General features: G+C 48.2%; 1 protein-coding gene across 3 annotated transcripts in view; it reads right to left on the reverse strand.

The window, feature by feature from the left end:
• Positions 1-482: 482 nt before the first annotated feature.
• CRACR2B (calcium release activated channel regulator 2B) overlaps positions 483-12,636 on the reverse strand; it is an 83,994-nt gene continuing 71,840 nt past the window's right edge. For all 3 annotated transcript variants that reach the window (XM_074997853.1, XM_074997852.1, XM_074997851.1), the window contains one exon: positions 483-902. In XM_074997853.1, the coding sequence (XP_074853954.1) occupies positions 624-902 (279 nt within the window). In that variant the 3' untranslated portion in view covers positions 483-623. The remainder of the gene's footprint in view (positions 903-12,636) is intronic.

Here is a 12,636-nt window from a genome sequence, read left to right on the forward strand (position 1 = left end):
CAGCAGCAGGAGTAGCAGGCACCCTTGAAAGGCAAAGTCCCCAGGGCAACTGCCCTCTTTCCCCCCGACCTCCTCATCGGCAGGCCTGTTTATATGGGAGGAGCTAAGGTGGAGATTGAGGCCCAGATGCTCGAGGGAGGTGCTTAAATCCTTTGAGGATCTGGGCCTCAGGTGACTTAAGATAAAAAAACCACAGCGATGCTTGTACCAGAGAGTCAGGACCAAACCAGGTGTAGCAAAGGCACTAGGCCATTTTTATTCTAAACACAGACCAGCACAGGATTCCTTACTGTGATGGTTTCTATAACTAGGAACCACAACGGCCAGATAGTCTAATAAACCTGTATTTCATACAAAACATACAAAAGTCACCCATCTCACTACATATTCTTTAGCAGCAAAACACAAACCAAGTGAAGCTTGAAACCCAGAAATCCCCCCGTAGGGAGCCAGACCCCACCCCTCCTTCCCAGGCTCAGGTGGAAGGGAACTAGCAGGGGGCAGCTCTCTTTTTGCTCGCAGGACTTTTTTTGGATCTGTTGGTCAGAAGCAGCTTCTCAATTCTGGGCAGGACACCACCTTGTGGAATAGTCACATGGTTGACCAATTTATGCAGTTCATCATCACACTTGATGCCCAGCAGAATGTGCCTTGGCATGATGCGGTAGTACTTCTTTGCCTGGGTCACATACCCTGCTGCCTCCAGCACTTCGGCAGTCAGGTACTCTAGCACAGAGGCCAGGTAGACAGCAGCACTGGGGCTTATTCTCATTGCATAGTGCCCCTTCTTCAGGTACCGGTAGACACGGCTCACTGGAAATTGCAAGCCAGCCCTCTTCGACTGGGATCTCAAAGTCCAGGGCTTTGCCTTCTTCTTGCTGTGTCCGGACATTGTCAATAGGCTAGAAGAAAGAGTGAATGGTCACCCATAGCAGCATCAGCACTGCAGACAGGAGACTTGGGCTTCTGGCTTAACACACATGCTCCCTAGTGGGAATGAACCAGCACCCCAGACACACTGAGTGGTGAATTGGTTAGTTGCAGGACCACGTAGCCATGCAATTACTGTTACATTTCACCTTGACAGTGGGAAAAGGGTCGTACATAAGTGGTACCAACTCATTGTAGCCTGTGTAATAGAGGAGAACCCAAATCAATGGATGCAGGGAGTTCAAGGCTAAGTATCCTGGACAGTAGCTTTTACCAGAGCCATTCTGGTGCCCAAAGCTTGGTCCAGTATGTGAAGGAACAGGTGCTGCTATTTTGGTCTGTACCCTTTGCAGGAGAGAGGTGGTTGATCTGCCATTAAGTGTCTTACACAGCACTATTGCCCTTCAGAGGAGCCCAGCAAGGTTGCAGGCTTTGTACCCTGAAGGCCTTCCCCTCTGCTGGAGACAGTTTACCACGTGGTAAGTGAACAGGCTATCAGCAGGGACAGCAAAGATGAGGGATTAGGCTCTTCCTGTAGCTTGTCTGTTTTGCTCCATCCCCCACAAGACAAAGATGTACTCTTCTTCCCCCCCCCCACCCTCCATCCATATTTACGGCTAGTTCTGACAGACAGTGCACTTGAATAGTTCCAGTCAGGGCCGTTTAGTGCTCTTTGCAGACCCATTCATGCAAGGAGAACTTTTCCATGACAGCAGGTGGATTGAGAAGAGGTTCCTCTGCCCTTTCCATTTTTCTTTGGCAACAGCCACTGCTGTGGAGAGGGGCAGATGCCTCAGTAGTTTCAGCTGCTGTTCCCAGCTGTAAACAAGGTAGAACCACAACAAGGTTTATTGGCGACATCTGGAGATGCCACTTTTAGCTCTGGAGATTTGTTCCCAGACAGTGCAATGGTTGGTGGTCTTACTTTGTCCAAGACAGGTGCTAGACATAACACTGAATGCTAACAACTGCTGTGCCCTGTACCTTAGGATTAGCAAACCTCCAAGGCTTCATTGATAAAAGACATCTGCTGTAGTGACAGACTCTTTGTAAACTGGGAACTAGTTGGAGGACAAAAATGTTTTTCATGTGGGAGTGATGTTGTAAAGCCTAGGTTTGGCTATGGAGCATGGCCACTGAGAACCTAGATGAGACTGTCAGATATGAGCATCTCATGCTTAGAGCCACCCAGAATTAAAGTGGCCCAGCCATTAGACACACTCAGTCACTGAATATAAACACACTCAGCATAAAAACACAAGCCTGATATGTAGGCTCAGCCCAAGATAGCAGTCCACTTAGCACAAGCATAGTGGCATCTCTCCAACTACCATTATCTTATGCCACACAGAGGTTGGGTCTTAACACTAGTATCAGTCAGACAGAACTGCAAATCCAGCAGCCCCATGCTAACAGCATAAACTTGCTTAGAGAAAGGGAGATGTCTCTAGCCTGAGTGTAGTTTCCCCCAACCCCAAAGCCTTTCCCCCATATATTTCCTGTTGCTTCTTAAATCTTTCCTAACATCACACCAGCCAAGAGCAGAAACCCTTCTATCACAGAACACAACTCCTTCATGCAAAAGGAAGGAAAAAGCTAATAGACTCACCTCTAAGGTAGTCACACCATTTCCACTAAAGAACCTGTTATCTGAGCCAACACATTTTTTTTCCTAGTATCCAGCTGATCCCTTTTAACCTTTTCCACAGGAACTCCCTCATTAGCTCCACTGTTGTAATGCTTAGCTCTAGGGCCAGCACCTGGATTTCTGAGTGTCTGTTCACACCAACCCCTCCCATCCCCTGACTCCAGAATAGGGAAAGGGAGATGGTAAGTAGGGACATCAGTAAAAAACCCAGTCTGGGCTGGTTAATTTGCTGATTGGGAAATTAGGAGTTGTCAATGGCTGTGGTTTACTGTCAGACTGGGAATGTCTGCGGGGGAGCTGTTCTGGGTTGGCACTATTCAATATTTTCACTAATGTCTTAAATAATGGGTTATATGCAGGTAACACCAAGCTGGTGGGGGACTGCAAGAACTTTGGAGGGCAGGAGTAGAATTCAAAATGACCTTGGCCAATTGGGTAATTGGTCTGGAATCAACAAGCTGAAATTCAATGAAGACAAGTGCAAAGTGCAAATACATAGGAAGGAATAACTGGCTGGGTGGTAGTACTGCCACAGAGGATCTGGGGGCTACCGTGGATCTCAAATTGAATATGAGCTAACAAGATGATGTCATGGCAGAAAAGGGTCATATTCTAGGGTGGCTGAGCAGGAGTGTTGTAGCCATGATACAGCAGGTAATTATCCACCTCCACTCAGCCTCAGGGCTCCTTCTAATTTGAGGACGTGGGCAACCACCCAGGAAAGATTCAGGTGCTGCCCAGCTGATTAGCAGAGTGCCCACAGTCAGCAGCAGGTATTTCTATTGGTGGTGCCCACCTGCATGTGCTTCGGTGCACATAACAAACTGTATCTTGCATGTGGATGGAAAAAATAGATGGAACATTGCTGAGCAGTGGTGAGGCCCTAGCTGGAGAAGTGCATCTTGTTTTGGGGGTCACGCTTTAAGAAAGATGTGGGTGATTGAAGAGAATCCAGAGACTGCAGAGGAAAGCAACACATATGATGAAAGGTTTAGAAAACCCAGCCTGTGAGGAAAGGTTAAAAATGACCCTGGATGTGCTGAGCCTTCAGAAAAGTAGAGAGAGAAGAGACCTGTCCCTTCTAGTCCTAAATTGCCATGTTTCTATGGGCATAATTTAACTCACATGATAGGCCTACTAGCTGCAGAGAGACTAATCATAACAGCAGATACTCAAGTGTTTGCAGGAATGGGCATTTAGATTTCAGCTGCTTTGGGCAGGGTTATGTTTTAGGAGCTACGTGAAGCTACTACCATAGTGCTGCCCTGGACATCTTGGGCCTGATCCTCCACTCCATGTTCCCCCTGAGAAGAGAAATGATGATACAGTGTGATGCCTGCTTTGCACAGGGGCACCTGGTGCAGGCATTGGGGAACCAGGATCCATGGGACAGCATTTGCATCCTTTCACATTTGTGTAGTAACTACAACCCTCTATTCCCCAACGTTTCCCAATCTCCCAAACTGGGACTGGTTAATCTCAGTCCCTCACACGTAATTTTTATCAGTGGAAAAGAACAAAATGTCCCAAAACTTTGGGATGCTGAGGATCTGTGTCCCATGAGAAAGTTCTAGTTTTAAATTTAAAAACTGGGGCATTTTCTTAACCTCTGGTTTGGTTTTTCAAAGAGACAATGACAGCATCATGCTATTTTTAATCATTAGATCAGTAGACTGAAAAACATTCTTAAATCCCCCTTGTCAATGCACACAACTTTTTCTAGCCTTGTCTATTTCTTAGAGGGACTGTATTTTCTCTCCTCATGCTTCTGCCTATGCTTGCATACACAGCTGCACGTATAGATGAGCCAACATATATTCCCTAGCCTTTAGGTGAAAGTGGTTTTGGTGTTATGAGCTAAAAATACATTATAGATTTGTGCACACAGGTCACTCCCTTGCCAGAAAAATGCAGCCATTTGTCTTGCTCAAAATTGGACTCATCCCCATTTTCAGACATTTGTGCTGCAGCTTCCAGTAACAGCTTGCAAACTGGCTGGCAGAAAATCTTCCACTGAATCTTCCTGGATGAAATCTCTGCATGAAAATCTGGAGTTTTGGGGAAACTACAAGTTTTGGGTAAAGGGCCTATTGCCCTCAAATTTTTAGACAGTTCAATAGAAAAAGCAAAGGTTTTCCAGTTTTTGGTAGTTGGATTTTTAGTTTTTGTTTGTTTGTCTTCCACAAAAGAAAAGAAAAGAAGAAGAAAAAGAAATTCTGCAGTGAAAGACTCCATTTTTCAACAAGCTGTGTTTGCATACAGAATTTGAAACCTTCCCTAGCACTTTCACTGCCTGCCTTTGCAAGCTCCTAGAGCCTCCGTGCAACTTCACCACATTTGATATGACAATGTTGCCTGGCTATTTTGAATGCCAGGATGTGATAGTCATACCAACACATTTCCTGCACTAGAAAGGGAAGTGAGTAATAACTTCTTCACTTGAATGAAACGGGAATTTCTGGGTGGTAGAAAATGTAAATAAATAACCACGCTGGAATTTGGCCAGGAGAATAGGAAAAATGTCTCTAACTTTTGTGAAAAGAATGCATGGGATTTTAAAAATACTTTTAAAACTAGATTGAAAAGTGGCACCCAGCCACATGCTATTTATGTACCATTACTTTGCCCCACACTTCTGGGGGTCTGCCCCTGTTAGCACCCCTCCAGCCTTTCTCTCTTGGAATGATGCAAACTGTGACTTCTAACCCTTTACGGTTCAGGACCAACATTCCTGAACTGCCTGAAGGATACATGGCCTCCTGAGACAACCTATTATCCATTGTCAGAGCCATCTAGTTGTTCAGCTCCACCTGTTGCAACTTCTCAGCACCCAGTCCAGAGGCTTGATGTTTCTTGTCCTGCAGAACCAGCTCTATCACACAGACATACCAGGCAATCACCTAGGGCAGCCAAATTTAAGGGTATGGGTGCCAGTGGCCTGATATGGGCAGATGTTTGCCTGTATGCTCTCCAGGTTACAGAAGTCTGCCTGAGGACTTCGTACAGGGCTCTTCATAACCTAGGGCCAGAAAATATAGAGCGGTATCTGTGTCTGCTGGCTTGTAACAGCAATCTCAGAGCCTGAAAGACACACAAACCATAGGAGATTTCAAGAGCACGTGTGCTCAAGACCTTAGATTTCCATTTCTTCTCAAGAGCCCAGACTCACAGCTGGTGTAGCTGCAGCGGAGTACATGATGCGATGCAGGTTTTTGGTGCCTGGGGACATGGCCAGAGAATTAACAGTAAAATGGCTGCTGAGCTAGTCTAACCCACATACCTACAGCGTGTGAGTCACTGTCCCATGTAGTGGCACCTAGACCACTTACAGACAGAAAGAATGACTCCCCTTTACAGCCTTAGTGAGAGCCAGCTGGCTTTTAGCTCTGACTGTGGAGGCTCCTGCACTAAGCTCCAGAGGTCCCGGGTTTGGTTCCACCTGTTGGTGGCTATACTAGGCACCACTCTGTTACTGATACCTGTGGTGCTCGGTCCCTCACTGGCAACTGGAAAAGTGCAGTGTGCTTTTAGCTGCAGGGTTGTCTCTTCACCCTTTTCTACAACAGGCTCATCTATGTCAGCCTCCGTCAAAATGCATCGCCCTCTAGGGACCCAACATGAGAGCAGCCTACAGTGGCCAAATCCATGGGAAAATGCCCTGGGGTGAAGCATGTGTGTATTGGCCTTCTCCCACCACACTGAACTGCATGGGATTCTGGCTGACAAGTAGCAAGAGCCACATGAGAGTCAGAAGAAAAATCTCCAGCCTCGTGAGATGGTATTTTCTCACAGGACCTGGACACAACATGAGCCCCGACTCAAAGGGCCAGTATTGGCAGAAGCTTCTGAGTCAGTCTGCAGCCCCATTCTCCCACCACCCTTGCATCTAGCAGTCGCTTTTATGGGTAAGAAAGAGGACTCTCTCTTTGCGCATGCTCCCCCAACAAAAGTTGTTACTCTGCTGCCTTCTCTTATTACCCTAGTGCCTATGGGTTTCACCAGAGCTTGGGGGGGGGGGGCCCTATGTACACACACAGTCTGGGACAGATCAGTTTACAATCTCCTAGGCATTGCACACTTCCACCTGGTAATGTACGCACCCCCCGCCCCATGTGCCACTGCTGTCTACTGGATGGAAATGGAACCGCACATCTCTGGTTAGCGGCTTGGTACTGGCTGCAGCTAATGGCAAGTCTCTTCACAGCAGTGGTGTGGTCTTGTTCTCTGGAGTTTGATCAGAACGGGTGGGGGGGGGTGTCAATCTCAGCTATCACTCAAACAGCTGGGGTGCAGCAAAATGCCAGTGGTTAGAGTTCTGGCCGGTTATAGCTCATTCTCAGTCCATGCAGTGGGCACTGTAGTTAGGTGTATAGAACCATCACGGCCCCCCCAAGCAAGAGAAATAACCAGTATATAGTTGTTGCATAAATAGTTCAGTACAGCAGGTATTGTCACCCTTTTGCTGACTGGTGGCAGGTGTTAGGTCCTGCAGGTTGGTTTTCCCTGGTGTGACAGAATCTGCATATTTTCTTATTGTAACGTGTTTAATTATGCACATCCCAGCTCTGGAACAGAGGTGGTCAGAGACAACACACTGGCACAGCTCTTGTTCAGTACTCTCAACCCAACCACTTACCCTAGTTCCTTGCAAGCCACTGGTTACCCCCCAAATTAGCTCCATTTGGAGAGATTCAGGCTGTGAGAAAGCTCCCTTGCTGTTTGCAACAGCTCCTCCCAAAACTGACTTCACCAAGTTCCTGCCAATGTAGCTGTGGTATATTTGTTCACAGAGATCCCCTTGTGACTGTCACGGGATGTGCTGAAACACCACAGAACCAACTTTCCTACCCTCAGGGTGCCCCTTAACCCTCTGTTCTGCTGAGTCAGGCCTCCATCCTCCTCCAGCACTGACACAGAGGTGAGGTCACAGACCATATAGGCTAACACAGATGCTCAGCTCTGGGGACGCTCACTTAAAGAGACTTGTCACAGCACAGTCTCAATGGGACCTGAACCCCAGGTAAATCCATTTTACCCTGCCTAAAGTTTTTTGCTGAGCAAGCACACATTGTCTGCCCTCTCTGTTACAGAGAGAGAGAGAGAGAGAGTGAGAGCTCTACAGCTGCTGACCCCCACAGGTAAAAATTATTTACCCTGGGATTATTAATAAACACAAGAGATTTATTAAGCATAAACGTAGGATGTAAGTGTTTCTAAGTAATAGCACAACGAACAAAGTAAGTTGCCAAGCAGAATAAAACAAAACCTGCCAGCTAAGCTTAATACACTAAGAAGTTGCTTACATTGACTATCTCACCCTCAGTTAGGTCAATAAGCATCTTTCAGAGAATGGACAACCTCCCAAGCTGGGCTCAATCCTTCCCCTTGTTCAGTCTCAGATGTTGCCAACAGCCAACGTGGGTGATAAGCAGGCGTGCCCTGCAACGTTCCCTCTAATCTTTTCCATCCATGTGCGTGTTTTTTCCATCCATGTATGGAATAACTCGTGTTACATGCGCCGAGGCCTGTGCGAATGTGCACCACCAGTAGAAACACAAATCCTAGTGATGGGTGCTCTGCTGAGCTACTGGGCAGCCTTTGGATCTCTCTGGAGTGGCTGCACACGTGCACAGCTTAAAGGGAACACTGGTCTCCTCACATCTGGCAGCCGCTGCAATTGTTTGGCTTTCCACCATTATAAACAAGGCCATCACCAGGGGAATCTGGGGCCCAGAACAACCCCTCTGCTCATCAGTCCCTATCCCACCCCTGCTCTGCCCCCCGCTCCTGTTATGCCCCTTCCTCACAGCCCCCTCTCGAGCTACTTGACCTGAGGGGCCTAGCATGGGGCAGGGACTGGGCTCTGTGCATTCATCGCAGAGGCAGGAGCCAAAGTGATACCACAGCCTGTTCTGCTCTGCAGACCCATTCATCTCCCAGCCCACTGCTCTCCACGTCACTCCGGGAAGTGGAGTACCGTGGCCCCAGTCTGCTCCCCTCTGCTCCCAGAGCAATGCAGGGCAGGCAGGGCATGGAGTGGACTGGGGCCGGGGACGTGTCGCTCCACTTGCTGCTGCCATGGTGGAGTGGAGCAGGCTGGGAGATGGGTGGCAGAGTGGAGCAGGCTGCAGGGTCACTCCGGCTCTCACTGCTGCAGAGAAGCTCAGCACGTTGAGCAGGGCGATGGATGGTGGAGTGGAGCAGACTGCCAGGTTGCTCTGGCGCCTGCTGCCACAGTGAGTGAGGGGAGGCCCAACCCCTGCTGCTTCCCCACACCAGGCCCCCAGTTAATCCCCCAGGCTGTCTTGGACCCCATGGATCTCATCCATAGGACTGCTTAGGTGATACCACACACCAGCTCCTCATGAAAAAGGCATCTCCGAGTTCCATCACCAACAGCAGCTAAGAGAGCTTCTGCAGCTCAGGTAGGAGGCTTTGACCATATGCTCATGGTCTCTAGACCCCACTGCTACATAGCTTTGTGGGCCAGCTAATGAACCCTCCTCCTGGTTTGGGGCATGAGGCAATGGCTCATTATAGAGTTCTATAGGAGGGGATGTGTCGTGGACAGAGGTGCTTGTTGGATGAGATTTTCCTTGCTGGAAGGCATTGGGGAGGCAGTTCTGACTTCTAGACGCTATGTTGAATAGGAAGAGAGAGCCCCAAGGCTTCTGTTGCTGAACATAGAGTAGCTCCTGCTTGAGCCCCTGTGGTCACTGTGCAGTCACTGACTCAGTGCCTTAGGGGGACACCTGGCTGAACAAAGTGTGATTGTAACCCTTTTCCAGCATTTGCTGTAAACATCACAGATCCCCCCAGGTGGGGAAACTACCCAGCAGACTGACGTGTTTGGCTCTTCCCTCAAGTCACAGCTCCCATTTACTTAGAGCTGAATGGTCTCATCCCTTCCAGAACTGAAAGGCAGAGTGATGTTTCTCAGGGAAAGTTGGGGTTGAGGCCGTTTTGGAAGTGACTCAGAAGGTGTTCCCTGTCCAGGACATTCATGGGAGTTCCAACCAGTGGCCCCAGAAGACTGCATCACCACTGTGGCCTGGAAGGTACCCATTAGCAAGGACGCAATCAGGCCAACTCATAGGGCCAGGGCGTTTATTTATTTGTAAAGTTAACAAAAGAGGAAATTTGTTCAGCTTCCGGGGAACATGTAGTGACCAGGGCTGCAACGTTTGGGAGCTGTGAAGTTAGTGGAGAAGGGTTCCTTGTATTTTGTGCTTCACCAGTGGCAGATTAACATAGGGGCAATTGCTCCAGGGCCCCCACGTGTGAGGAGCCCCAAGGTTCCATAACTCCATTTTGTTTAAACAATGCACTGTAATGGAATAAAATAAATGTGTCATGTCATTCTTCTTTTAAAATTAATTTAAGTGTAATTTTATTGCGCATCATGAGTAATAATAAGCATGAGCAGATTTTAAAGCATAAACAATGGTGTTACAGTAATATTTTAATATATTGATTGCGGACTTGGAACTGTGCTGTCCCAGGACTGCACCTATTCTTAATCTACCCCTGAATTTCACTCTTAGGCTACGTCTACACGAGGCAAAGTAAGATGACCACAAATACACAATTCTAGCTACAGCAATTGCATAGCTAAAATCGACGTAGCTGTGCTCGGCTAACTTGGCCATCTCTACAGGGGAAAGTTTCTCACAAGGAGTACAGGGGTCGCCTGCAACCCTGAGAGGTTGATTTCATGTGTCCCTACTAGATGCATGAAATCAGACCCCAGAAGATTGACCCTCAGCAGGTTAATCTTCTGGGGACTGCAGATGTAGCCTTTGATGTGTGGTCCCTAAACAGGGGAACCTTTGCTGGTGATCTGCAGAGAATAGGCTGGACAGATGGTTGTGGGTCTCAGCCATGTTTTCCAGCTGCTACCTTGTACTACAAGCAACTATGTTAAGGCCATAAGCTGCCCATGTATGCTATACAAGTAAATTTCACAACTGAAAAAAATCATTATGCACACCAATAGGATTTTAAAACATCACAACAACCCCATGGATCTGCTCGGTAAGATTTTTTTCAGAGATGCTAATAGTTCAGAATGGGCAGTTCTCACAAAGTCAGACATCTCCAGGAAAGGGAAGGGAGAGGCAGGAAGAAGTGCACCCAGAAGGACGGGCCTGGCTTGTGATCAGTGTGTCCTATGTAACAACAGCATAGAACAATGGGTGTTAGCAGCACCAGGGCAAACCCCAATTCCCTGAGCAATAGCATGGCAGGCTGTAAACAGCCCTCTGAGCACATGCAAATCCTAAACCTTCCTTGGGCTAATTTAAGAGTTGAAATCTAATAGTGACTAAGAAAAGTAATTTTCTTGGGTGGAATTAATCAGCTACAGTCTCAGCAAATTGAGGCTGGATCTGATCTCCAGTCCATCAAAGCCAACAGGAGTCTTTCCATCAACCTCAGTGGCTCCATAATTGGAAAATAACTGAGAACAGCTCCTTCACCTTACTTCCAGAGTAACTTCCTTAGAATATTTCTGCTATATGGTTTCTCACTGACACTCTTTTGATGGCAGCTAACCCACTCTTTGTTGTGTATCATGGATTCAGCAGGATGTGCCCTGTTCAGAGTGAAGGAGATACTTATGTTATGAATAACATCTGTAGGCCAGTTTACCGGTTTAATATTATCCTGCCTTACTGCACAGGGTTAAATTGAAATAGGTTGGTAAGGAGAAACAAAACAAAACAAAACAACAGCAAAGATCCGACATTAGGTTTCACAATGAACTATGATACATCTGAACTATTAGGATGAAATATTCCCGAAAGGGTTAAAACAAACTATTGCCAGATACATACAGTCAAATGGAAAGGGGCATCTTTACAATATTTCGGAATAACTATTGTGCTGAAATGTAAAAAAGCTTTTAAAAGCAAATTAACCTCCTCTGTGGAATAAACTCCTAGAAGATTTGAAGAAACAGAACAAATAAGAGACTTGTTGGCAAGTGACCAACTTCTACTTCAACTTCTCATTTGGGACTTAGTTCTGTCTCAGATTAACACCCCTTCTCCTCGCCTGCCCTCCAGAGAGATTGGTGCATCTCGGCCCTGGCTGAAAAAGGTACCAGGATGATGCTGTTCCCTTCCACTGACTTTGCCATGTGCTGCATGGGCTCCAGAGTGTTCTAGTTGGTCCTAGCGCTTCACTCATGGACGACAGGCCTGTATTCCTGCAGGGCATGAGAGTGAGAGGATAACGTCTGCCAATCTCACCACTGCCTGCATCTCGTCCCACACACACACATCAGGGAATGAACCTTCCCCATATCCAGCACCTTCACAGGATTGTCCTCCTTCTCCATGTACACAGTGTAATGCCATCCCATGCTGGGACTGCGTGGGGCCTCACAAAGGGCTGCATACATGCCACCGCTACTACTGGCACCACAGAGGGTCATCCCATGAGTGGTATAGACGCAGTGGTGCTCTGGGGTGGAGTCTGGGGAAGCCCCAACATCCAAGGGGAGCACTAGGTTGGGTCTGTGTAGCCGAAAGGACGGGGCAAAGACCACCTCACTAACCTGTGCAGGGCCGGTCCTAGTCAACTGGCAGCCAAAGGCAAATTTCAGTGGCCCCTTGAAAATGGTGGCCTCCACAATAACCCTGACCCCAGCTCCGCACCTGGCAGCCAGCCCCATCCTGGAGTGGGCAGTGTGGCTGGGACCAGCCCAGGAGCGGAGTGCCAGCCCAGGAGCAGAGCACAGGAAGCGTGGCGGGGACCAGTCCGGGAGTGGAGCGTCCACCCAGGAGCAGAGCGCAGGCAGCGTAGCATGACAGAGACTGGCCTGGAGCGGAGCGCCCGCTCGGGAGTGCGCAGCATGGGGGAAAGCTGGCTGCTGAGACAGCAGCCATGCCCAACACACTGGACCAGGTTTTTGGCAGCCCCTTGAAAGTGGCAGCCCCGGGCGACCGTCCAGCTTGCCAGCGCCTAAAACTGGCTCTGGGCCTGTGTGCGCTGCTGTACAACACAGCACAGGAGAGTCCAAGATCCTGGTTGGGCACCCTTTGGAGCACCTCATG

Source organism: Carettochelys insculpta, chromosome 6 (genome assembly GCF_033958435.1).
Source record: "Carettochelys insculpta isolate YL-2023 chromosome 6, ASM3395843v1, whole genome shotgun sequence".
Classification (NCBI taxonomy): Eukaryota; Metazoa; Chordata; order Testudines; family Carettochelyidae; genus Carettochelys; species Carettochelys insculpta.